This window comes from Telopea speciosissima, chromosome 11 (genome assembly GCF_018873765.1).
Source record: "Telopea speciosissima isolate NSW1024214 ecotype Mountain lineage chromosome 11, Tspe_v1, whole genome shotgun sequence".
NCBI classification, from domain to species: Eukaryota; Viridiplantae; Streptophyta; class Magnoliopsida; order Proteales; family Proteaceae; genus Telopea; species Telopea speciosissima.
Window position 1 is genome coordinate 20,544,317 of NC_057926.1, and position 24,772 is coordinate 20,569,088.

The 24,772-nt window shown below is 39.5% G+C and overlaps 1 protein-coding gene across 1 annotated transcript in view; it reads right to left on the reverse strand.

Moving 5' to 3' along the window:
* LOC122645937 (alpha-glucosidase 2-like) overlaps window positions 1-24,772 on the reverse strand; it is a 133,173-nt gene that overhangs the window by 78,906 nt on the left and 29,495 nt on the right. The window contains exon 6 of the mRNA XM_043839356.1: window positions 15,494-15,576. Within this exon, the coding sequence (XP_043695291.1) occupies window positions 15,494-15,576 (83 nt within the window). The remainder of the gene's footprint in view (window positions 1-15,493; window positions 15,577-24,772) is intronic.

Here is a 24,772-nt window from a genome sequence, read left to right on the forward strand (position 1 = left end):
TGCAAAGTTTGTTTCCTTTGATTCTATCTCCCTAACAGGGATAGCCTTTTCTGTGGCTATCTCTTCCATATCTATTTCCAAGAATGTAGCAGAGGCTATGGCAGATCCAAAATGGAGAGAAGCGATGAACACAGAGATGTTGGCCCTTGAGAAGAATCACACTTGGGACCTTGTTGAGCTCCCTAACGGGAGAATCCCTGTTGGATGCAAATGGGTTTTCACGGTCAAGTTCAAGTCTGATGGTACTGTGGAGAGGTATAAGACAAGACTTGTCGCCAAGGGTTATACACAGGTGTATGGCATTGACTATCAGGAGACCTTTGCTCCAGTAGCCAAGCACAACTCCATCCGTGTACTTCTCTTAATGGCTGCAAATCTTGATTGGCCATTGTACCAGCTTGATGTGAAGAATGCATTCTTCCATGGTGACCTAGAAGAAGAGGGTATATATGCATCATCCTCCTGGGTTCAAGCATACTGGTGACAATGGGAAAGTTTGTCGTCTTAGGAAGGCTCTCTATGGACTCAAACAGTCTCCTAAGGCTTGGTTTGAGAAGTATAGACAAGCCCTCCTACAAAATGGGTATACTCAAAGTTAAGCTGATCACACATTGTTTATACAAAGGAAGGGCAGCACCACTACAGCTCTCATTGTTTATGTTGATGACATTGTGGTCACGGGAAACAGTGAAGCTGAAATCTCAAAACTTAAGCTTTATTTGGCTCGGCAATTTGAGATCAAAGATCTCGGTCCATTGAAGTATTTTTTGGGGATTGAAGTTTCAAGATCCAAGCAAGGGATCAATGTTTGCCGAAGGAAGTTTGTTCTTGATTTACTTACAGAGACAGGCTACTTAGGATGCAAACCAATCTCCTCCCCTATTGAGCAGAACCACAAACTTGGGGAAGATTGTGGTGAACCTCTTGTGGATGCTGAAAAATATCAGAGATTAGTAGGCAAGCTAATCTACCTCTCCCTCACCAGACCTGACATAACCTATGCTGTTGGAGTGGTGAGTCAGTTTATGCATGTACCCAAGATGGGACATCTTGATGCAATTTATAGGATCCTCAGGTATTTGAAGTCATGTCCTGGAAAGGGTCTTCTCTTCTCTAGGAATGATCACTTAAGAATCGAAGTTTATACAGATGCTAGTCTATTTCGGATAGAAGGTCCACTTCTGGATACTATACTTTTGTTGGGGGAAACTTAGTCACCTGGAGAAGTAAGAAGCAACCTATAGTAGCAAGGTCAAGTGTTGAAGCAGAGTTTAGAGCCATGGCTCATGGTGTGTGTGAAATCTTGTGGTTGAAGAAACTTGTTCAAGAATTGGGGTTTGAGACAACTGAGCCTATGAGTCTATACTGCGATAACAAGGCAGCCATCAGTATTGCTCAGAATCCGGTTCAACATAACCGGACAAAGCATGTTGAGGTTGACAGACACTTTATCAAGGAAAAGATAGAATCTAAGACTATTTGTACTCCTTTTGTGAAGACAAATTAACAAGTGGCAAACATCTTCACCAAAGGACTTAGTTCTCATTACTTCAGTTTTATGTTAGACAAGCTAGGTATGTATGAAATATACCACCCAGCTTGAGGGGGAGTGTTAAGAATAGTTGTATCAGGGGTATATATGTACATAACCCCTACTTATGTACTCTATGTTTCATTTGTATTAGACCAAGGACCTCAGTGTAATTATACATTCTTTTTAATATAAGTTTGTTAGTCTCTAGTTTTGAGACATAACAGATTTACTCCAACAATCGTGTTTGAACTATTGGCTCTCTTGGAGCTTTTTCCTTTCTTCTCCATCTACTCTAAAACCTAACACTTTTGGGGTAGTTTTATTCTTAAGTTATTAAGTTTAAGTCAGCCATGTGGGTTTTAGTCCCACATTGCCTATTTCAGTCCCTTTGAACCTTTCCTTTTATTATAAATAGAGGGGCTTACCGATCGATGAAAATAAATTATTCCATTCTCTCATTCTCTCTTTCTAACCCACAATTCTGCCAACACCTTGCCTAATCAAGGCAAGGACAAACAAAAAAAGGGGAAGATCCCCAACAAAAGCGCACTAAAGAAAGGGAGACGCATGAACTAATAACAACCAAAGCCAGCTAACTATCCAGGGTCCATTGGCTCACGGCAAAGTGCATGACCCTTGATATCCGAGCTAAGAGGCGCAATCGTCTCTAGGCAAGGCAAGGAATAGGCAATGTAGGGACGATTTTTAGGAAAAGGAGGGGAACTAGGGTTACGACAGTGAAAAACTCAAAGAGATGGGGGGCAACAGACTGGGACGCAGAGTGGAGGAACCCAATGTTGGAGTTTAGGCCCAAGTGTGGGTGAGCCGGGATAGAAGGGTTAGGGCAATGGATCGGATGGCTAGAAAGAGCTGGCCCATTAAGACTAGTTGGATCAACCAAAGGGAATCGGGTGGTGGGTTGGGCCAAAGAAGGAATGACCAAAGAAAGAGGAGGGACCACAGGTGCATTTACCACAGGGGATCGAGGGGCGACAAATGCTTTGACTTGGCTTCTGAGAAAGGGGGTAATCCCCAGTCTCACAGGGTTAGGCTTGGGAGAAAGCGACAAAGGAAGGTTGCTGGGAAGAGAGACGTTACGGAGAGGGAGAGGGTTCCCAGGCTGCAGAAGGGTTTCAGACTGTTGAGGCAGGGGGAGATCATCCGCCAGAGAAGGTGATCTTATTGCGTTTGTGTCGGGCAGAGTGTTTATAACAGGGATCTCTCTCGCAAAGGGGAGATAAATCGAAGGCAAAATTGTAAGTAACAACCTGTGGAGCTTCCTGAGATTCCGTCGACCGTAGAGCAACTACATTTGGAATTTCGCCAGAGGAGCTGGGAATGGAAAGGTCGCACAAGGGATCCTTTGACATGCGTGAGCGGCTTCAAGGAATGACATCAAAATGGAGCTTTTCTGGACAAGAGCTGCGATCTGACCCATCTGCAGAGGACAGAATGTTAGAGTTTATGTTTTAGGGTATTTCTGTAACTGCCCATTGTATTGTGCCTTAAGTTGTATTTTGTTCTCTTGTTTCTTCTTTTTCCTTTTTCCTCCCGAAAGAGCTATTTGTAATTCCAGCAATTGATTAATGAAAAATATAGGGGAGAGAAATCAATTCTCTCTCCCATACGGTTGTGTTCATTTCTCTTCTCCTTTCCTTCTCTCTTCTCCTCTTCTCCTCTTCTCCTCCTTCTCTTCTCTCTTCTCAGCCTCTACATTCTTACTTCTTGTCAATCCTAGCTCATTTTTAACTTGGTATCAGAGCCAGGTTTTGAGAGTCACCCTAGCTCTCCTTGACTCTTAACTCTCTTTGGAACCCTAGAAATGTAAAGGGGTTCCATTGAGACCATACTATGTAAAGAACTTCACATGGAATGATCTATTGTGGTTAGATCTTCAAAGCAATGATGAATGGAGGAGGTCTCTTGGATTGAAAACTGCATTGAAGCACTTGGAGATGAACCCAAAATTTCCGCCAGCTATTCTTGTCTCAGTTTCGATTCTGCGTCGTGGCCGGCTGTTTTGTCTTGAAGCTAGCCCATTTGAGTCGCCTAGAGGTGTGTTTTTACAGCCCCAAGGGCTTGGTTCTTGAAGGGATAAGGTTAGAGAGTGGTGCTCTGTTTTGCTGCTGCACAGAATTATGCTACTATCACCAGCCCTGTCTTGTGCAGCTTGTCTCTCCCTCATCCCATCACCATTTGGAGTGGGACCAGCACCATTAGAATTGCCTAGGGGTCTTCTTTCAAACCCTCCAGCACTCGGTTGATGAGAGAAGCAGTTTGAGGAGCATAGTTCACCTCTTTGCTGCTCCAAAGGTTCCGCCAACCCTGTTTCTGGTCCATATTTGAATTTTTGTTTTTTTTGGAAACCAATGCATTGGATGGTTATTGGTTGCTGAGATTGGAAGGTCTGCCTGTAGTTACACTTGTTGGGTGTTGGATGTTTATGAACTGAGGTTCTTTGAAGTTTTTTGGACTGTTTTGTGGTGTATGGCTGCTGTGACTGCAGTTGGGCTGCATATGAGGTGTTTGATTTAATGATTCTTACGGATTTATCCTCATTTTTACTGTTGTGACTACTTGGGGCAGTGTATTGCCCTTTGTTTGTAGGGTATCTTGCTTGTGTTTGGGTAGAGTTTACTCCCCATTTGTGCAAGGCACCATTCTGATTTGTTGGGTACTTTTGGTACCATGTCTACCAGTTGTGGTGTTGAATTTCTTTGAGCTGTTCACCTTGTTTGGCTGCTGAACTGTGTTCTTTTTGGGTTGAGAATATACTTCCCATTTGAATTTGGGTATTACTCCCATCTTGTAAGTGTATTCTTTCGAGAAGTGAATCGACAACAGTTGTGTGAAGAACTGTCTCTGTTTGGGTAGAGTGTGTACTCCCCATTGGATTTGAGTATCATTTCCTTTTTTTCTACGTATTCCTACATTATGTCAACCCTTGGAGGAAGAGGCCAGGGTACACCCGTAGGAAATGACAGAGATAGGTTCCGCTGTGACCATTGGAGAAGTCTGTACACACGAGAGAGAGAGAGAGATGTTGGATACTTTATGGCTATCCCCCTGGTATGCACAGCAGCAAGAGAGGGGGCGCCCAAGCATGCCTCGTGATGACTGCGGTTGCACCTTTGGGTCTACATGATTATTGACTTTGGATCCACTGACCATATGACCAGCACTTCTCAGTGTTATGACTCCTACTCTATCTGTTCTAGTAAGGACAAGGTTAGAGTTGTTGATGGTTCCCTTTCCTCTATTTCTGGTAAAGGTAATGTTCGTGTCACTTCTTCTATCTCCCTTGACTCTGTTCTTCATGTTCCTCAGTTTCATACTAACCTCTTATCTGTGAGCCACCTAACCAAATCCTTGAATTGTTCTATCACTTTTTTAACATCTCATTGTGTTTTTCAGGATTCGGTGACAAAGAAGGTAATTGGCAGAGGACGTGAGGAAAAGGGACTTTACCTTCTTGATCAAGGGACTTTACCTATTGCTCAGTCCTACACATACAATGAACAGACAATCTCTAGTAGCAGATATATCCAATGATGTTTGCCCCCCCCTACTTACATACAATGCTCAATGATGTCTAGAATGCCTTGCCAATTATCCCCAAACAACCATCAGGGAGGAGTAACTGTGTCTCTTGGGTCCCCACCTCTACTGGTCTTTTCAGCACCAAAGTTGTTTGAAATCTTATTAGAGTCAGAGGCTCCCTTGCCCCTTGGAGGAAACTTGTCTAGTTCAAGTCTCACATTCTTCGCCACTGCTTCACTGTTTGGCTTGTTCTCTCCAACTGCCTTCCAATGCAGTCTTTCCTCTGCTACCGTCAGATTCAGGTCTCCCCTTTGTGCTGTCTTTGTGGGGTCGCGGATGAAGATTCAAACCATCTCTTTTTTGCTTGTCCAATCTCTGCTTCCATTTGGAAAGGCATCCTTGCTAAATGTTGGCCTCGTAGACGGAGAATTCTTCCTTTCTCTAGGGAATGGATTTGGATAGACATGACTTCTTGTGGATCCTCTAACTGCAATATTGTTGGAAAGCTGGCCTTTTGCGCAACTATCAACCACATTTGGATGGAGCGTAACATCAAGAAATGGACCTCTAAGTCCCGTTCTCTTCAACAGATTTAGGATTCCATTTTTTTCGATATTAAAGCCAAGCTTCAGAGTGTTTCTACTTCTTGTAATGACACCCCAAGGAACAGGCCTATTGTTGTCTCCTGGGGCCTCTCCCCTTCTCTCCAGACCCTAGCCTCCCCTATTTGAGGCAAGATCTCTTGTCTTGTATATGCTCTTTTTCCTTTAGGGGCTTCTACCCCCCTCTTTTGGTAATGATAATTTTTATTCATCCAAAAAAAAAAAAAAACTATAGAAGCATAAAACTAATGAGTCATACTATGCAACTTGGGGAGAAGGTTATTGAAACCTGTCTGAGAAAAGAGACTCATATCTCAAAGAATCAATTTGGTTTTATGCTAAGTAGATCCACGATAGAAGCAATCTACCTACTGAGGAGGCTCATGGAAAGACGTAGAGCTAGCAAGAAGGATCTCCATATGGTCTTTATTAACCTGGAGAAAGCCTATGACAAAGTCCCTAGAGATTTAATCCGGCACGTTCTTGGGAAGAGAGGGGTATCGAATAAATATATAGATGCAATCATAGTTATCAAGGCGAGAAGGCGACCATGGCGTTTTAGAGGGTAAAAAAACAAGGCAACACCGCTATGGCGGCAAGGCGCCCACCATGGCACCCAAGGCGTCCAAGGCGACCAAGGAGTCTTGACGCCATGGCGACGCCTTGATAACTATGGATGTAATTAAGGATATGTATGAGGGTGTGGTGACTAGTGTGAGATCTGTGGGAAGCCAAGGCAAGGAATTCCTAATTTACGGTTGGGTTACATCAAGGATCAGCCCTAAGCCCTTATTTGTTTGCGTTTACCATGGATGAATTAACCAAGAACATCCAAGATGAGGTACAGTGGTGTATCCTCTTCGCCGATAATATCGTTTTGGTGGATGAGACAAAAGCCGGGATTAGCACTAAGTTAGAGATGTTGAGATCGACCTTGGAAACAAAAGGCTTTAAGATTAGTAGATCAAAGACAAAGTATATGATGTGTAACTTATAGTCACACTATGATGGATGATGACATGGTGAAAATTGAGGAGAGAGAGATACCACCAAGTGACAGTTTTAGATAACTGGGGAATATCATACACAAAGAAGGTGATATAGATGATGATGTTTCACAGAGAATTAAAGTGAGATGGATGAATTAGAGAGGTGCGACCGGAGTACTATGTGATAGACACATTCCTTTCAAGCTTAAAGGAAAGTGTACAGGACTTTTCCGACCTATTATGATGTATGGGGCGGAAAGTTGGGCAATTAAGAAGAACCATATAGCAAAGCTATGTGTTGTTAAGATGGATGTGCAGCAAAACTCAGAAGGATAAAATCAGAAATGAATGTATTGGAGCTGATGTGGGAGTTACCCCGATCAACGACAAGCTCCGAGAATGTCATTTGAGGTGGTTTGGCTATTTACAACGGAGGCCTGGGGACGCCCCAGTAAGGAGTGATCTGATTCCGATTAAAGGAGCAAAAAGAGCTAGGGGCAGGCCTAAAATGACCATAGGTGAGGTTGTGAAGAATGACATGCATACTCTAGGTCTTGTGCCAAGTAAGACTTCAGATAGAACCTATTGGAGGGCAAAGATCCATGTTGTCGACACCATGTAGCTGAGATTTTCCTGATTTCCTAGGCTATCCTCTTTCCTTTTACTTTTATTTTATGTTCCACTTTTATTTTCCATTTCTCACTTTCCTTATCTCTTTTCTTCATTTTTATTCCTCATTCCTCTTACTTCCCTTTCCCTTTGTGAGGACCTCAGTTTTCCCTACTTTGTTTTGAAAGGATCCATGTAGTCGACCTCATTTGGTTGGGATAAGGCTGAGTTGTTGTTGTTGTAGCATGGATGCGATGGTAGAGATATAGTTGTAGCTCATATCACTGCCATCCAGATTTGACTGCAAAGTCTCAGCCATTGAAGAGGCTAAGGACTTAGATGTTTGAGCATAGCTGAGATGCAAGGCTCCTTGAAAACCTATAAGATTAGGATTAGCAAATCCACAGATAGAGAGGCCGCCTTCAGAGAAAAGAAGGATCACAAAGCACATCAAGAGTCTTAAGCAGGAAGTTCAGAGAGTGAATGGGAAGCCAATATTGTCAAAAACCTAGAAAGAGGAAAGCGAAAGTACAAAGCGAAGCTGCCACTTAAGTGCTTCAACTGTGGTGGAACTGGACATTTCACTTCACAAAGTCCATTCCAAGATAATAGTAGTAGTGATTAAGACTACAGTGATGGAAGCAGTGACAGAAGAAGGCCAAAGAAGAAATGGAGAAAGTCAAAGAATAAGAGTTTCATTTCCAAGAAGTATGCCAACTCATCAAATGCGTGCTCCACTAGTGAGCCAGGCTTTCTAACCGCCTTTCTTTTCTAACCGATCGATGCCTCCCCCTTTTACTAGTAAGTGGTAGATAATGAAGTGAACTTGTTTATGGCCATTATAGAGAAATGACAGAAAGGGAGAGAAAATATGAGGAAGAGAAGATTGGCTTAGAGACAGATGAAGAAGAGATTGAAGCAAAGGTTGACCTTGAAGGAGAACCGATTGCTGCCATCAATGAGCTGAGTACAAAGAGGAGACATAAGAAGACCTGAAGAAATCTAAGGGATGTCAATGAACTTGTCATAAGCTAAAGGGACAAGTAATGGAACACAAATGTTACAATGGAACCACTAGAAGCACAAATCATCCTTAAGCATGACAACAGCTGCAGACTTAAGAGTGAGATCACGAAGAAAGGACAAAGCTAAATCAAAAGGTGTGTGATCTTCATGAGCTTGAAGAAAGGATATGCAAGGCAAAAGCAAATGAGTCAGTGAGGGCAAAGCAGAAAGGCAAGGGGACAGCAGGCCTGTGAGTGAAAGAGAAAAGGAAACAGACAGAAGAAAGGTAAGAAAGAAAGTAAATGCACCTCCGCCTCTTCCTGGAATTTGGTCTAGTCTATCTTCCGCATTGCTGAGAGCAAGAGGGAGTACTGATTTAATTCTATGGCTTGATAATTCTTCAAAGAAATTCACCTCATCCTCTGGTTGGAATTTGATTAGATCAAAATCTCAAAAAGTCCTTTGGCATAGGATTGTATGGTTCAGTTCTAATATCCCTAGACATAATTTTATTGTTTAGTTGTATTGTTTGGCATGCTATTATACTCTCTCTCCCTACACAAGACCACTTTCGATACCTAATTGTTGTCTACATTGAAACTCCAAAGAAAATGTGGACCACCTATTCTTTTCTTGTCCTTTCTCTTGATCTATTTGGAAAAGTGTCCTTAATAAGTGTTGGCTGCATCATTGAATGAAAGCCAATGTGGAAAACCATTGAATGATTAGAGGACCATGTGGATCGGCCATCTACAAATTTCCAAGGACAAACTTCATCAGAGGACCCACCATAGGATGAACCTTTTCCTAGCAACTCAAATCTTGACCAAAATTAGGTATACCATTTAGTGTAAAGCGTTAAGACTGAAACTTGTCAAATGAGTCAAGGATGTCATGGACTACATCACATGTAGTCCTAGGTAGGACAAGTCCCACTAGGAGCCAGTGTACGAGGATCACTTAACAAGGATACTGGTTTGGACAGCTTAGGTTAAATAGGGCAGAAATTAGGGTTAGGGTTAACTAATGGTAGTAGTGTTTATAGGGTATTAATATGCAGGTTTTAATGGTCTTAATAAACTAGGTTTAATTAGGTTTGAAGAAGTTTTTAGAATTTCAGAAACTTAGGTTTAGGGTTTCGGGTTTTGGGAATGAAGGGGAATATGAGATTTAGGGTTTAGGGTTGGAATTTGGCCAGGATCTTAAGGTCGAGGTTTCCAATGGTAGAGGAGAGGATTCGGCCAAGGTTTGATGAGTATTGGAGGGCTGGAACTAAAGGTTCTGGAATTTAGGGTTTTAATGAATTAATGGATGATAAGGATCTAGGGTTCTTAATGGGAGAGTGGACTCAGGTTTCTGGTTGAGTTTTCCAATGAGGGGGAAGAGCACTCAATCAGAATATGGAGGGGAATTGATGGGCAGAAGTGGTTGATCTGGGAATCCTACGGTTTTGGGGTTTTAGAGGGATGAGGGAATTAGGGTTTAGAGTTGTAAGTTGGGGCTGAGATGGCAGTCGAGTGGAGGGTCTGCTGTAACGGATCTGTGGACAGATTTTAGATGAAAACTAATGGAGGATGATGGCTGGACAGAATTATGGTAGCTAGGGTTTATGGGAATCGATTGGGAATGTAGGGCTGGATTGGGGAATAAGAAGAAAGAAGGTTATTTGCAGAATTCTGTAACAACTTACTTGTAATGGAAGAACCTCAATGGCAGCAACCTTGAAGAGCTTGATTGATGAAGAAGAAGGACCTCCCGATCTACAAGAAGCAAGGAGTCACCGGAGTCCACCAGCCCTCACCTTGATATTACTCACAAGGCAGTTCTCTGAGAAGAACAGCAGCAGCAGCAAAGCTAACAGCAGGAAACGAGATTTTTATAAAACATTAAACTTGTGGGTGGAGCCTCTCCCACGATGGTATTAAATAAAAGGCCAAAAGGCCTATTCCTAAACCTATTATAATTTAATTCTCCCACTTAAATCGTGGAGAGGTGGACCAATTTAAAACAACTTAAAATCTTAAAAGAAAAGACTCTTCCAACCCTAATGACTTAAAAACAACTTAAACTACTTAAAATAAAGAAGATTCCCTAGTGGCCAATAGGATATAAGAACCTCTTAGCCAATATGATCACTTCACTTACAGTAAACCAATTGAACCAATTGGATGCAACCAATTTAACCCGGTTCAATTAAAAACACAATAAAAATTAAGTATGGAAAATAAACTAAACTAAACTAAGGCTCCTACTAAAACCCTAGGTTTAGGGTGGCTTCTTCAATTCGAGGAGACTAGAATCTGCATCAACATGTCCACAAATTTTGAATAGCAACTACACTACCACATCATAAATATTTAAGATTATTAGTATGGATAAGGAGGCAGTTCATCATCCGTTAGATGATTCAACAACAGCAACAGCAACAACAACAAAAATAACAATAATAAAAATAGTAATGTTGATGTTCCTCGTCTGTCCAAAAATTTGAATAGCAATTAACACTACCACCTCGTAAATATTTAATATTATTTAGTATGGATAAGGAAGTCATTCCTTATCCATTAAATGATACAACAACAACAACAGAAACAACAAATAATAATATAAATAATAATAATTGATGTTCCTTGACAGTCCACAAATTTTGAATAGGAACTACACTACCATACCGTAAATATTTAAGATTATTTAGTATGGATAAGGAAGTTGTTCCTTATATATTAGATGATACAACAACAACAACAACAAAAATAATAAAAAGTAGTAATGTGCGATGTTCCTTGCCTAGCAAATAAGGAATGACTTCCAGATTGACCTAAGTATCTGCCACCTCATAGCTTAGTTGACATTAAAGTTTGTTAACATGTCCACGAACTCTTCAACTCAATTCTTACATTTCAGCCAAAAGGTAGCACATGGCTGTCAACAAATCAATTCCGGTTAAGATTTGGACAATTAGGAAAAGATTCAATACATGGAAAGGCCATATGATTGAATTTGCCTTTGAAATTTGACAGATGGCCAATCCACATGATCTACTATCTATCCAATGGTTATGAATGCCACATTAGTCCTCCACTAACTTGACAATCATGAATACACCTCAAGTAAATCCACTAGAAGGTTTGGACAAGAAATTTCACAAGCAGTCAATCCAAGGGGTGTTTTATCCAATGTCTAGATTGACCGTATCAAATCTCTAGATAACTTAAAAAACGGCTTTGAACCAGGAATGGCTTCCTTATTTACTAGACGATCAAACACTATCCCTAATAATATTTAGAAATTGTTTCCCTATCCAGTAGACAAGGAAGTCATTCCTCATATCCCATCTGTTAAAGTATAACGTGGGATTTATATTTTGGTTGTTTAGATTAGCTTAGTTTCTATTGTTTCCTTTCTCTACTGTAATTAGTTCCTAGTTTCCTATTGTGTTTATGTCTTAGGTCAGCAAGGTTAGACTCCCTAAGTCTCCCTTTCATATTGTAATTGTTGTTACTTTTTCCTTATAAATAAAGTTGCTGGTACGGTAGGAGATATTCTATCCATCATACATTTTTCCCACCTTTCTCTCCATTCTCTTCTTACTACCTCTCTTGTTTCCGGTTGCCAAGTTGTTATGCTGTCACATGGTATCAGAGCGATGAAGATGGGGAAAAAAAAGGTTGTTGAACCTATAATTTCAGAGCCATCATTCGTTTGCTGCTGTCTATCAATTCAGGTTGCACACTCCATAAAAATCTTACTCATTCCTTTCCTTTATTTCCCCTGATTTCCTTCCCTGCCCATCACCGTACTCTGTTCATTCATCTGTTTCTTACTCCTGCATCACCGTTTGGAGTGGGTAGTTCTCCTTGAATACCCATCCATCCAACCTTGGATTCTGTGAGTTAGTTCATCTTGACCCAGACCCTAAGAGATTGTGTCCATAGATAACTTCTTGATGTAGATCAAAGCATGAAGAAGAAAAAGGGGGGAAAGAAAAGTTACTGTTCACACAAACAGTACTTTGGGCCTGATATGGGCTGCTGGCTTAGAGGAGTTAATTTTAGGTGTTATTTTTATTATTGAACACTTATTTAGTTTTCTATTTGAGTTGTAATCCTAATAGGAATCCTAGTTAGACTCAAGTTTCTATTTTAAAGAGAATTTTTTTCCTAGAAGTTGTCTTCGGTTCTATTATAAACAAGTAAGTGGCTGAACAGAAAAGGGACAGAGATTGAAGAGAAAAGAACTATTGATGAAGCAGTGAGATGCGGCAATAGTGGATACCGTGGGTGACAGGATGATGGGCTGAGATAGCTGATCCTATTCCCCCCTTCTATATCCCTTTCTTCTTCTTTCCTAACTTTTGATATTCTTCTTCTATGTAAACAGAATATAGCAATAAAAGAGTTTTAGTTATTAAATTTTGTTCTTTTAATTGCTTTGATCCTGCTTCAATCGATCTCCCGCTGGTTCCCCTGGTTCAAGTTCGATTTTGCATTATATCTATTGTGAGAAAATTAACAGCAACCAGAATCAAGTTAGGTCCTACCGCCTAGAGAAATTTCAGAGCCTTGATACTCGACTGGTGCTTGCTGTTTGGCGCCATTGAGATTTGGATACAATATGGCTGGAGAATACGAACTAGTTTACAAATTTTCTTGAGATTTGGAGCCTTGGTTTGTAGGTGGGATCGAAGGAAGAAGACAACCCAGCCTGTGGTTACCGCCTTGATTTCCACCAGATAGTTTGAAGTCGACGAGGGTATTGGGTTCTGGTTCACAAAAGGAATCTTTCTGGTTGCGTGGGCTGTTTTCCTTAAATTGTGGTATCTATCTCTTGTTTTAAGTTTGTTTTCCAGTTCTGCCCTCTTCTTTTATTCACCTTATTCCTTTACTTTAATTTTGTTCCAAGTCTACCCTCTACCATTAATTATTAACCCTTTTTTTTTCTCCAAGAAACAATTTCTAATTCCTTTCATGTCCCATTGCGTTAATATTTACCAATAACCCCTTGAAAAATTCTGCTTATTTACCACGTTACCATTGCTCGTTAATCTCGGAGTCTTGTCGATTTGGTGAGCCCATAAGCGATCCATTATGGGTTTGGAACCCCGGATTGAATTATTTGGTATATTGGCTTGGGTGCTCCCAAATGTGTTGCCCAAATTAACAAAATTGTCATTGATCTAATACATTTGCCATATTATTGCTTTGGTGGGCCCTCAATCACATCAGTTTGGGATTTGCCATTGGGCTTATATATTTGCTTTGCATGGAGTGTAGATTGTCGTTACCATTTGCTCGGATTTGTTTTAAATCTGGCATACCTGGAATTTTCTTGGCTACCACGAGGGGGAGGTTGGAAATTAATATTAGGATTTTATTTGCTACTGTGAGGGGGTGCTTGAGATGGAGATTATTTGCAACTGCTCTTGATCATGTTGATTATTACATGATGGTTGAATATTATTTGTTGTAACCTATGCCTTGTCCAAGTGTCATGCTACACGTGAGGGGGGAGATTGGAGATTCTTATCTGCTCAAGTCATCAGTTGAAGATTATATTATTTATTTGATCATGTCCTCAGCAACAATTTTATCTGTGAGGATAGTATTCAGCAACACTGCATATTTATTTGGTCTACAACAACCTGATGTTATCTGGTTCCCAGCAACCTGATGTTGCTACTTGGTTTGTAGCCTATACTACCTATTTATAAGTGGAAATTGTATTTGAGACCTCTATTTGGCGCTCAAAAGTGAGTCTAATCTTTACCAATCAGACCTTTAATTATGTGATCTTTGCTAATCACATCATTGTTACTTTATTGATTGGAGTGTCTTCTTTAATAAGGGCTTATGTGTAGCTATTGGAGCTTCACTTTTGTCTGTTTTTGTTTGAGCAGATTACTACTTGCTACTTGCCTTTATTAAGAAGGGCTGTAACTATTGGATGCTACACTTTTATCTTTCTTTGGGAAGATTACTACCTACCACCTATCGACTGTCGCTTATGATGTAGCTAATAGATGCTGTATTTTTATCCATCTTTGATAAAATTACTACCTATTACGAACCTTCTTTGAGAACTGTGTTTGAGATTACCTGTTGCTGCTATAATATTGTGGATTGTGATTAGTGTTCACTACCGCCTTTTTTGCTCATTATTGATTGGATTTATTCGATAAAAAATTATTATCTACTATGTTATTGATGATTTGTGTGTTTGAGCTAATATTGCTACTTGAATGAAGTTCTCTTCATACTCACTGGAGTCTACAACTACTATTCAAGATTGATGCTTCTTTTTATATCCGTTCTTGTTGTTCGGTGTTCCAAGCTGGAGCCTTTGATATGTACACTCCAGCTTGAGGGGTAGTGTTAAAGTATACCGTGGGATTTATATTTTGGTTGTTTAGATTAGCTTAGAAGGTTAGACTCCGTAAGATTACCCATTGTACTTGTTATTACTTTTCCCTTATAAATAAAGTTGCTGGTACGGATGGTGGTTATTCTCTCCATCGTACAGTTTTCCCTCTATTCTCTCCAGTCTCTTCTTGTTATCTCTTTTGTTTCTGGTTGTCAAATCTTTATGCTGTCACACCATCCTTTTTTAGCCATATGGAGCACTAATATGGCCAATCCAACCATTGAATGGATAGTACCTCCTTGATTGTCTAAATGTTAAATTTTATGGATTATTTCTACTATATGGCTAACAATCTAATAGAATATCTCAGAGATATTTTAAGCCATCAAATCAGTGGAAGCAGATGCGGTAGATAATGGACCATATGGATCTATCACTTGTCAAATTTCAAAGCCAAACTCAATCATATGGCCCACCTTATATTAAACCTTTTCCTAACCATCCAAATCTTTACCAAAATTGACTTGTGATTATGCCATGTGGCACAATGCTTTTGGGTTGAAACTCACCACATTAGTGAAAGATGACATGAACAAGCCAACTAAGCTTCCAGCTAGCATGAATTTAGGTTCATGTAATGCACATAAGGAAGCCACTCTTCATACCCCGACAATGAAAATCACTCCAACAATAACAACTCTCCTTTCAATAACTCAAGGGACATATTACAATTTACCAATAGTTGCAACAAGAAAGAATTTTGAAAAAGGAAATGTTCTGTCACATGGAAAAAAAACTAAGCAAAAAGAAAAGGACAAAGTTGAGTTAGTTTTACATAACAATAATATATTCACCTTCAAAACTTTTGCATCTGAATCATAGCTCCAACGACATTGATGATAGCCCAGAGACCACTTTGGAGGCATATATACAGTTCCTAATAATATAGAGGAGAAAAGAATCATAATAGGAGCAAAGGAGTTGTTGTGAAAACACAGTATTGAAAGGTCGCATTTCAACAACCATGTATCAGAAGCAGAGCCCCAGACATTAATCAATAACTCTTGAACTTTAAAAAAAAAACACACAAACATAATAATGAGACATATGGCAATATAGCATGATAGCTAAAATGGAAGCCCCAAAACCTAAAATTTGAATGAACAAGACTAGTTCAGTACTGTAATCAAGGAGAGCTGGCCCAAAATGCAGCTTCCACCATCTCATAATAATAAGTTAGAAATCAGGATGATATTATGAATGGAGGATGTTCATATCTTGATAGAAGGGGCCCACAGTAGATTGGTAGGTTTTATTATTGTAATTTTGATATTCATTCTCTCTTTTTATTTCACTTAATCCAGCAAGACAGCAGTTAGTGACAGGCTGACAGCAATGCTGTGAAACCTGGACCATCCATGATCCACCAACCTACTCGGATTGCCAGGTGGCAGTCCACCAGGTCAATCCCTGGGTCAGCCAGTTTCAACATCAGTGAAGCTTTGACATGGTGACAGGGTGTAGCATTTGAACATTCTTTAAAGTTCAGGGCTCAAGCTTGTGCTATATAATTGTACCAAATGGATATATAATGTATGTTGGTCCATCAGCGGGCCATTAACAGTAACACCACCTGATCATATGAGACATTTACTTGTCGTCTTGTTTGAAAAAAACAAATTGAGGTGTGGCAAGTCAGCCGTTCCATCTGGCCTTCCCACGGTCTCTGAACATTGTGCCATACGATGTTTTGTGTGGCATGATAGGGGAAAATTGCTATCATTGTCCCACACCGACATTTGTGCCTAGTGGAACACCTAAGAATTGCTTTTAAGGATAGCATTATTAATAGCTAGATCTGGTGATGGATCCAAAGGCTTCATCAAGGAGGCAAGAATCTATCTATCAACTTAGGTCAAATCATTCACAATAGAAGTGCTCACTCAGGAGTGGCTCCAGTGACCCAGACCGACACATGCTAAGCCTTCTTGCAAGTTCATTAAAAAGAGGGGTGGATGGAAGGACTAAGTCCGACTCTAGGTTGATTTTGTCAATGAGCAATTAATATTTTTATAATTTATTTGTGTCAGTGTATGTGAGGAAACCAAGGTGATTGACCCAAACTGGTTCTAATTGTTAGTTCTGAAGGAAGGATTCAATAAAATTACCAATGGAAGAGGACAGATATCAAGTCTGCCATCATGATCCACAGGTATTTTATGATTGGTTAGCTGCTTTAGATGATTATTTTGATTGGTATTATTTGCCTGAGTCTAGAAAGATGAGACTAGCGCGTACTAAGCTAGTGGGTTTCGCCCGTGAATGGTGGAGAACTCATGAGAATGATCCTGAATACCTTGGTAGAGCACCAGTTACATGGGCACAGATGAAGCAAGAATTGAGTGACAAATATCTACCATGGGTATTCAAAGCTTGACGGCAAGCTCAATTAAATTCTCAACAACATTACCACCAAAAGGTCTTCAAAGCCGAAGACAACTTGAAGCCTCCTTCAATAAATTTTAGTTTGCAAATTGAGGTTCCACCATCAAAGAAAGCATTTATAGAAAAGGAACCTGAAGTTGTAGATAAAGCTGAAGTGATCAAAGTGAATTGTTATAATAATGAGGAAGTAGTGCTTGAAACTTCAAAGACGGAAGGTTAACATGAGGAAGATTCTTTTTTTTTAACCCGAATATTATCTGGGACCTGGGCTGGCCCCTTAGATTTTATTAAAAATCAAGTCATTTAGAGAAACATATACAAGGGGGGTGTTAACAGATCTGAATTAGGGAATAAGGCTTGGATGATCAAAGACTGATCCCAAGCAATGTTTTTATAATAATAAAAGACAATTACATGGACAGAATTGTCCCTCATATGACTGACTAAATAAAGAGCAAAACTAAAAAAGGAAAATGACCAGAATAACCCCCACAGTATTCTGTCCCATACAACCAACACTCCCCCTCAAGTTGGTGCATATATATCACACATGCCCAACTTGACTAAAACAGGACAGAAAACTTTGCTACTCAACCCTTTAGAAGACATCGGCTAACTGGTCAGCAGACTTCATGTTTGCAAGAAATAATAACCGCAAGCGTACGGGTCAATCATAGCTACGGGTCGAACACAAGGAGATGTACGCCACTCTATTTCACTAACTTTAAAGCAATGCAAAGTGAACCAAATTAATTAAAGTACTAAATTAAACTAATGATGATTAAACTAACATGTCCTAACTCACAAGCATCTAACAAAATTACGCATCTAAGGGATTAAATTTGCGTCCTAACACATGAGCATCTAACCTATCAAACTAACGCGAATTGAAAGGAATAAAAATGCAGCCACAAACCACAACCACATAAAAAAAAAACAAAAGAAGAAGAAGGAGAATGAGATGGAAGAAGAGAGGGAGAATGAGTTTAAGAGTTTAGAGAGTAAAAACCTGGATACTTGAACAAACCTTGCATGGCTTCCTCTTCTAAATCTCCAAGTCTTGTCATCAACTTAGGAACTTAGGCTAGAAAGCTTAAAACTAAACTAGAATTATTACAACCATTTTGAAGACATAAAATTAAAGCATGAATCAAAAGCATTACAACCATGGAATTGAAAGCATAAAATCAAACTAGAATTTAGAAAGCCAAAAACTAGAAGAAGAGAAGAAGAAATTTCACTAATAAATTGAACTAAAAACTGAATTAAAACTAAACTAAAACTAACTTAAAAACTGAACTAGAACTAACTTGTTACAACCCAAAGGGCAAGAGGTATTTATAGGGAGAAGGGAGAAGAGAGAAGAGGGAAGTGGTAGGAGAAATATTCCCTAAGAAAAAAGAATATTCTCTTCTCCTTCCTCCTTTACATTGCCTTGAATCCCAAGAAAAAAAAAAAATAGAAAGAGGGAGAGAAAGAGGGAGAAAAGAATCCTAAATACATAAACCTTCTATTTATTAAAAAGTAACTTTCTAATTCTCACTTGTGCTTCCTTTTCTTTGTAGGTGTCTTCTCCAAGCAATGAGATCAAGGCATCTTTGACTTTTCAACCTTCCATAGATGAGAGAATATCTTTCAAAAGAAATCTATCCCAAGTAGAATTCCAAAAGTGCCCTTGAAAAGTTGGAGGAGAGAGAGAGAGAGCAAGGGTGATGACTAGGATTCCACTCACAATTAATGAAATGTCAAATCTGTCCTTCAAAAAACGTGGAGCATGGGATGCTTATATGGGCCTCACTGTTGTATTCCTTACGAAAAATCACCCAAAATAGACCCAAATTTCGTCCAATTTGGAGTTCGGGAGCCCAAGATATCTCAAGTTGAAGTTGGACTGCTCCAGAGGCTTCCAAATGGAATCTTTCGGCTGACAGAAAGATAACTTCTAATAATTGCGCTAAGGCCCCTGGAATCCAAACTTTCGCTTTACTTTGTCCCCGGCTGACTGTCAATAATTACAAATAAACCCCTGTCCACGGAAACGGCCGTAACTTCTTCGTTTCAACTCGAAATCAAGTGTCGTTTGAACCTTTGCGAAGCTGACTCGACGGGCTACGCATCCATACCATTAACACCTCAAAATTATGCTAAGGGGCCCATTGTAATCACATTCAAATTTGATTGATTGGCGTGATTCTTTCAGTGCTCAATCCAAACTTGATTTTTTCGACTCATGGGCGCTTCCGACTATTCTTAGCATCTTTTGCTCCATTTTCACAAGAATTCACCTAAAACCTGAAAAGCACAAGGAAGCACCGAAGTAACTTTGTCCAATGTGGTAAAATGTATGCTTTATGCCCTAAGATTTCATACATAAATGTGCTCATCAGATTCCCCCACACTTGAACGTTACTTGTCCTCAAGTAAAGCAAAAGAAAAATTAATCTAGAATGCAAAAATCCGAACTCACTTTTGTAGGAATCACGGTTGCACTTAGCATGTGCAACAAGCCTTTGAACCCCTAAGTTACCCCTAGTGGACGAGTTGTGTCTCGTGGGTGTTTGCAGTGAATATACACCCAAAATTTAATTGTAAATGAATGCTGCAAATTTTAATCATGGCATAAGTAGGACAGTGCACATAATCCCAAAAAGTGCTCAACTAAAGATAAAGGAGCCAAAGGTTCCCCCACACTTGAATTTTATCACCCCACATCAATTCAAGCAATAAGCATGTATCAAGATTAAGGGATCTCCTTATATGTTTTGAACACTACTCACCTTCAAGTAAACTACTGATAATATCAATGGAACCAAAGACTTAGGCTTTGAGTATTTTTTACCATACTTTTTTTTTTTTTCAGGCATTAAGGCAAAAGCTTTTTTTTCTTTCTCAACCACAAACTCTATTTCTACTCCACTACTGTTCTCTGAATGATATGGTGGAGCATACACCAGATACCCAAATACTTGGTAGCTTCACTTTTTGCATATATCCATAAGACATTGAGACATTGATGCAAGAGTTTTTCGAGTTTCCTTCCAAGGAATTTCGAACAAGTCACCCTGCTTCTTGAGGCACAGTGCCTTGTTTAGTCCCAAGGAATTCCACTTTCTTTTCTATTCCTTGGTTTTTTTTTTTTTTTTTTCATTCATTTTCATGCCTTACCTTGCCACAAACAAATTGGTCTCAACTACTAGCCAAAAGATCAAAGGGTCCATAAAACATATAGAGAAATCTAGCCATCAAATGAAATAACGCTCATATTTTCCAATTCAGTCCCTCTCACCGGATACAAACCAACTACCGTCCTTGAAAAGGGATTTCTTTATTATTTCGCATGCTAGGGCACCTAATTCCCTCTTTCTCTCACTTCGCAATCAAAGAAATGTATGCACACAACCAAACTACAGCCACAATCAAAATTTACCAAATAAGCAAGCTCACACACCCCCCCACACTTAAGTCATGCAATGTCCTCAATGCATGCATAAAAGAAAGAATAAGGACAAGGGAGGAAATGAGGGGGTTTACCAGATATAATCAACAAAAAGGATCATGAAGAGTCATGAGCTCTACAAAAAGTGCTAGGAGCAGCAACAGAAATCTCAATCCATGGTCAATAAATGGAGAAATAGCTTCAGAACAAGAAAATACTCGACCATGAATTTTAGTAAAGCGAGAAATAATATAGAAGTTAAGCATAACTGAGAAATATCCAATAGAAAAATCTGTCCTCATGGGATAGTGGAAAATGAAGGCATTAAAACTCATGCCATAAATCCTCCCATTCTCTCCCATTTGCAATGTAGAACACATGTCATTATCACAAAAACCAACTAAGAATGGATCACAATAAGCATAAAAAGGATTATAAATAACCTCATCAAAATAATCATAAAACATGGGAGGTTTACTCAAATCAATCCTAACAATAAAACTATCCGCTCTTTGCAGAACTTGGTTTGCCAAATAAGGATCACGATAATTTGCTTGAAAAGCATCATGACTAACATTGTCCTCCTCAATAAAATCATCAAACCTAGGAGGTTTGGACAAATCACCATGTGAGACAATGGAATCCTCAAAATGACAATTATCTGGGTTTTCCAAAGAGAGAGGGTGAGATCGAATTTCCAGGGTTTTTATGCTATCATAACATCTGATTCTAAATCAGTGAAAACACTAGGCTCACTAAAATCAGAAATTTCAGGCAAAAGTTGGACGTCCCTAGGTAGCTTATCAAACCTCGCTTTACTAACATCGTCAAGAGACTCAATCTCAACAAATAAATCATCTTGAAAATCATTGTGTTGGGAGTGACTCTCATTAACCTCAAACTGGGGTGGTGGACTTTCAAACTGGGGTGGTGGACTTTCAACATCATTAAACTGGGGATGGGGCGGTTCAGACTAACTAGGTAATGTACCCGTTTCCTCCTCTTGCACCATGGTTATCAGTTGAGAGAGTTGCTTCTCCATGGTATTTTGGCTTGTCGTGAGAAGGGCTATGTGTTTCTCAAGCTCACTCAGTCTGCCCTCCTCACCCATGCTTTGAAACTTAGGGGGTTGGTGATATGGTTCAAGGAGAGGTGGCTCATTGAGATTCAGTGGAGGGTTGGGCATTGGAGGACCAAACTAACCATGGTATTGAAAATTGGGTGGTCCAGCTTGGTTATTCCATTGATCCCACGAGAAATTGGGATGATCACTCCACCCCTGATTGTAAGTGTCAAAAGAATTGTATTGAAATAAAGGACTCACATGCTCATCACCATAGCTCCCCCCATAAAGATTAGGGCATCCGTCCATAACATGGATAGCCTGGGGATGAGACTAGTCAAAATTTTCTGAAAGCCCATAGTTGGGTTGGGGAACAAAATTGAACTAGGGTGGTGCAAAGTTGTTCTCTAACTCTCTACTTTTGGCCGCCCTAGTCTGTTTAAACATTTCCCCCAAAGTTATGGTTGCCTTAGCATAGTTCCACCTTTCCCCCAAAGTCATAGGTGGAAATGTATCTCCCATTATTCTAAACTAACCACCTATCCCAAATTGAGGTCTCCCTTAGAAAAATTAAAGAAAAATAAAAGACTAAAAAAAATTCACTAAAAACATGAGGGAATAAATAGACAGTTGGTGCATTGCCCTCAAAAATCGAAACAATGATTCCAAAGCAGTAAGGTTGCCATATAGGTTGACAGTAAGGGAACCCGTATAGTCTTCAAGAGCCACCTACGGGCGACTCCAATTGGATTCTAATGTAGAGTGGAGGACTACTATACGTTTCTGTTTCCACAGCACTCACTATGTCGCTTTCCTGTTATCAAAGTTGGTCACCTCCAAAGATAAGTCATATGTCATTCCACCCAACCAAGTCAAGATGCAGCGTCATACGTAACTTAATCCTATGAGGGACACCAAAAGAGGTTGGTTTGAGCATAAGGACTTTAGATTGGGTGCACAGTCTTTGAAACAGAAGAGAAACAAGATGAGGTTTTCAAAAACTGATTTTTTTTTTTTAGAAGAAAAGGTAAAATAAAATAAAGCACTTCGAATTACTTAAAAATCAGAAAAATAAAGTCGACAATAATCTCCCCGACAACGGCGCCAAAAACTTGTTTGCAAGAAATAATAACCGCAAGCGTACGGGTCAATCGTAGCTACGGGTCGACCACGAAGAGATGTACGCCACTCTATTTCACTAAGTTTAAAGCAATGCAAAGTGAACCAAATTAATTAAAGTAGTAAATTAAACTAATAATGATTAAACTAACACGTCCTAACTCACAAGCATCTAACAAAATTACGCATCTACGGGATTAAATTGGCGTCCTAACACATGAGCATCTAACCTATCAAACTAACGCGAATTGAAAGGAATAAAAATGCAGCCACAAACCACAACCACATAAAAAAAAACAAAAGAAGAAGAAGGAGAATGAGATGGAAGAAGAGAGAATGAGATAGAAGAGAGGGAGAATGAGTTTAAGAGTTTAGAGAGTAAAAACCTGGATACTTGAACAAACCTTGCATGGCTTCCTCTTCTAAATCTCCAAGTCTTGTTATCAACTTAGGAACTTAGGCTAGAAAGCTTAAAACTAAACTAGAATTATTACAACCATTTTGAAGACATAAAATTAAAGCATGAATCAAAAGCATTACAACCATGGAATTGAAAGCATAAAATCAAACTAGAATTTAGAAAGCCAAAAACTAGAAGAGAAAAAGAAATTTCACTAATAAATTGAACTAAAAACTGAATTAAAACTAAACTAAAACTATCTTAAAAACTGAACTAGAACTAACCTGTTACAACCCAAAGGGCAAGAGGTATTTATAGGGAGAAGGGAGAAGAGAGAACAGGGAAGTGGTAGGAGAAATATTCCCTAAGAAAAGAGAATATTCTCTTCTCCTTCCTCCTTTACATTGCCTTGAATCCCAAGAAAAAAAAAAAAAATAGAAAGAGGGAGAGAAAAGAATCCTAGATACATAAACCTTCTATTTATTAAAAAGTAACTTTCTAATTCTAACTTGTGCTTCATTTTCTTTGTAGGTGTCTTCTCCAAGCAATTAGATCAAGGCATCTTTGACTTTTCAACCTTCCATAGATGAGAGAATATCTTTCAAAAGAAATCTCTCCCAAGTAGAATTCCAAAAGTGCCCTTGAAAAGTTGGAGGAGAGAGAGAGAGCAAGGGTGATGACTAGGATTCCACTCACAATTAATGAAATGTCAAATCTGTCCTTCAAAAAACGTGGAGCATGGGATGCTTATATGGGCCTCACTGTTGTATTCCTTACGAAAAATCACCCAAAATAGACCCAAATTTCGTCCAATTTGGAATTTGGGAGCCCAAGATATCTCAAGTTGAAGTTGGACTGCTCCAGAGCCTTCCAAATAGAATCTTTCGGCTGACAGAAAGATAACTTCTAATAATTGCGCTAAGGCCCCTGGAATCCGAACTTCTGCTTTACTTTGTCCCTGGCCGACTATCAATAATTACAAATAAACCCCTATCCAAGGAAACGGCCGTAACTTCTTCGTTTCAACTCGGAATCAAGTGCCGTTTGAACCGTTACGAAGCTGACTCGACGGGCTACGCATCCATACCATTAACACCTCAAAATTATGCTAAGGGACCCATTGTAATCACATTCAAATTGATTGATTGGCGTGATTCTTTCAGTGCTCAATCCAAACTTGATTTTCTCGACTCCTGGGCGCTTCCGGCTATTCTTAGCATCTTTTGCTCCATTTTCACAAGAATTCACCTAAAACCTGAAAAGCACAAGAAAGCACCGAAGTAACTTTGTCCAATGTGGTAAAATGTATGCTTTATGCCCTAAGATTTCATACATAAATGTGCTCATCACTTCACAAAGGGAACACAAATGAGGTCAGCTTCAATCTTCTCCTTAATGAAATATCGGTCAACTTCAACATGCTTGGTACGATCATGCTAGACAGGGTTATGAGCGATGCTAATGGCAGCCTTATTGCCACAATACAGCATCATGGGAAGATGGACAATACCACCAATGTCTTGTAAGAACCCTTTAAGCCATAATAATTCACAGATTCCTTGTGCCATGGTACGGAATTCAGCTTCAGCACTGGATCTTGTCACAACATTCTGCTTCTTGCTACACCATGTAACAAGATTCCCACCCACAAAAGTGCAATATCCAAAGAT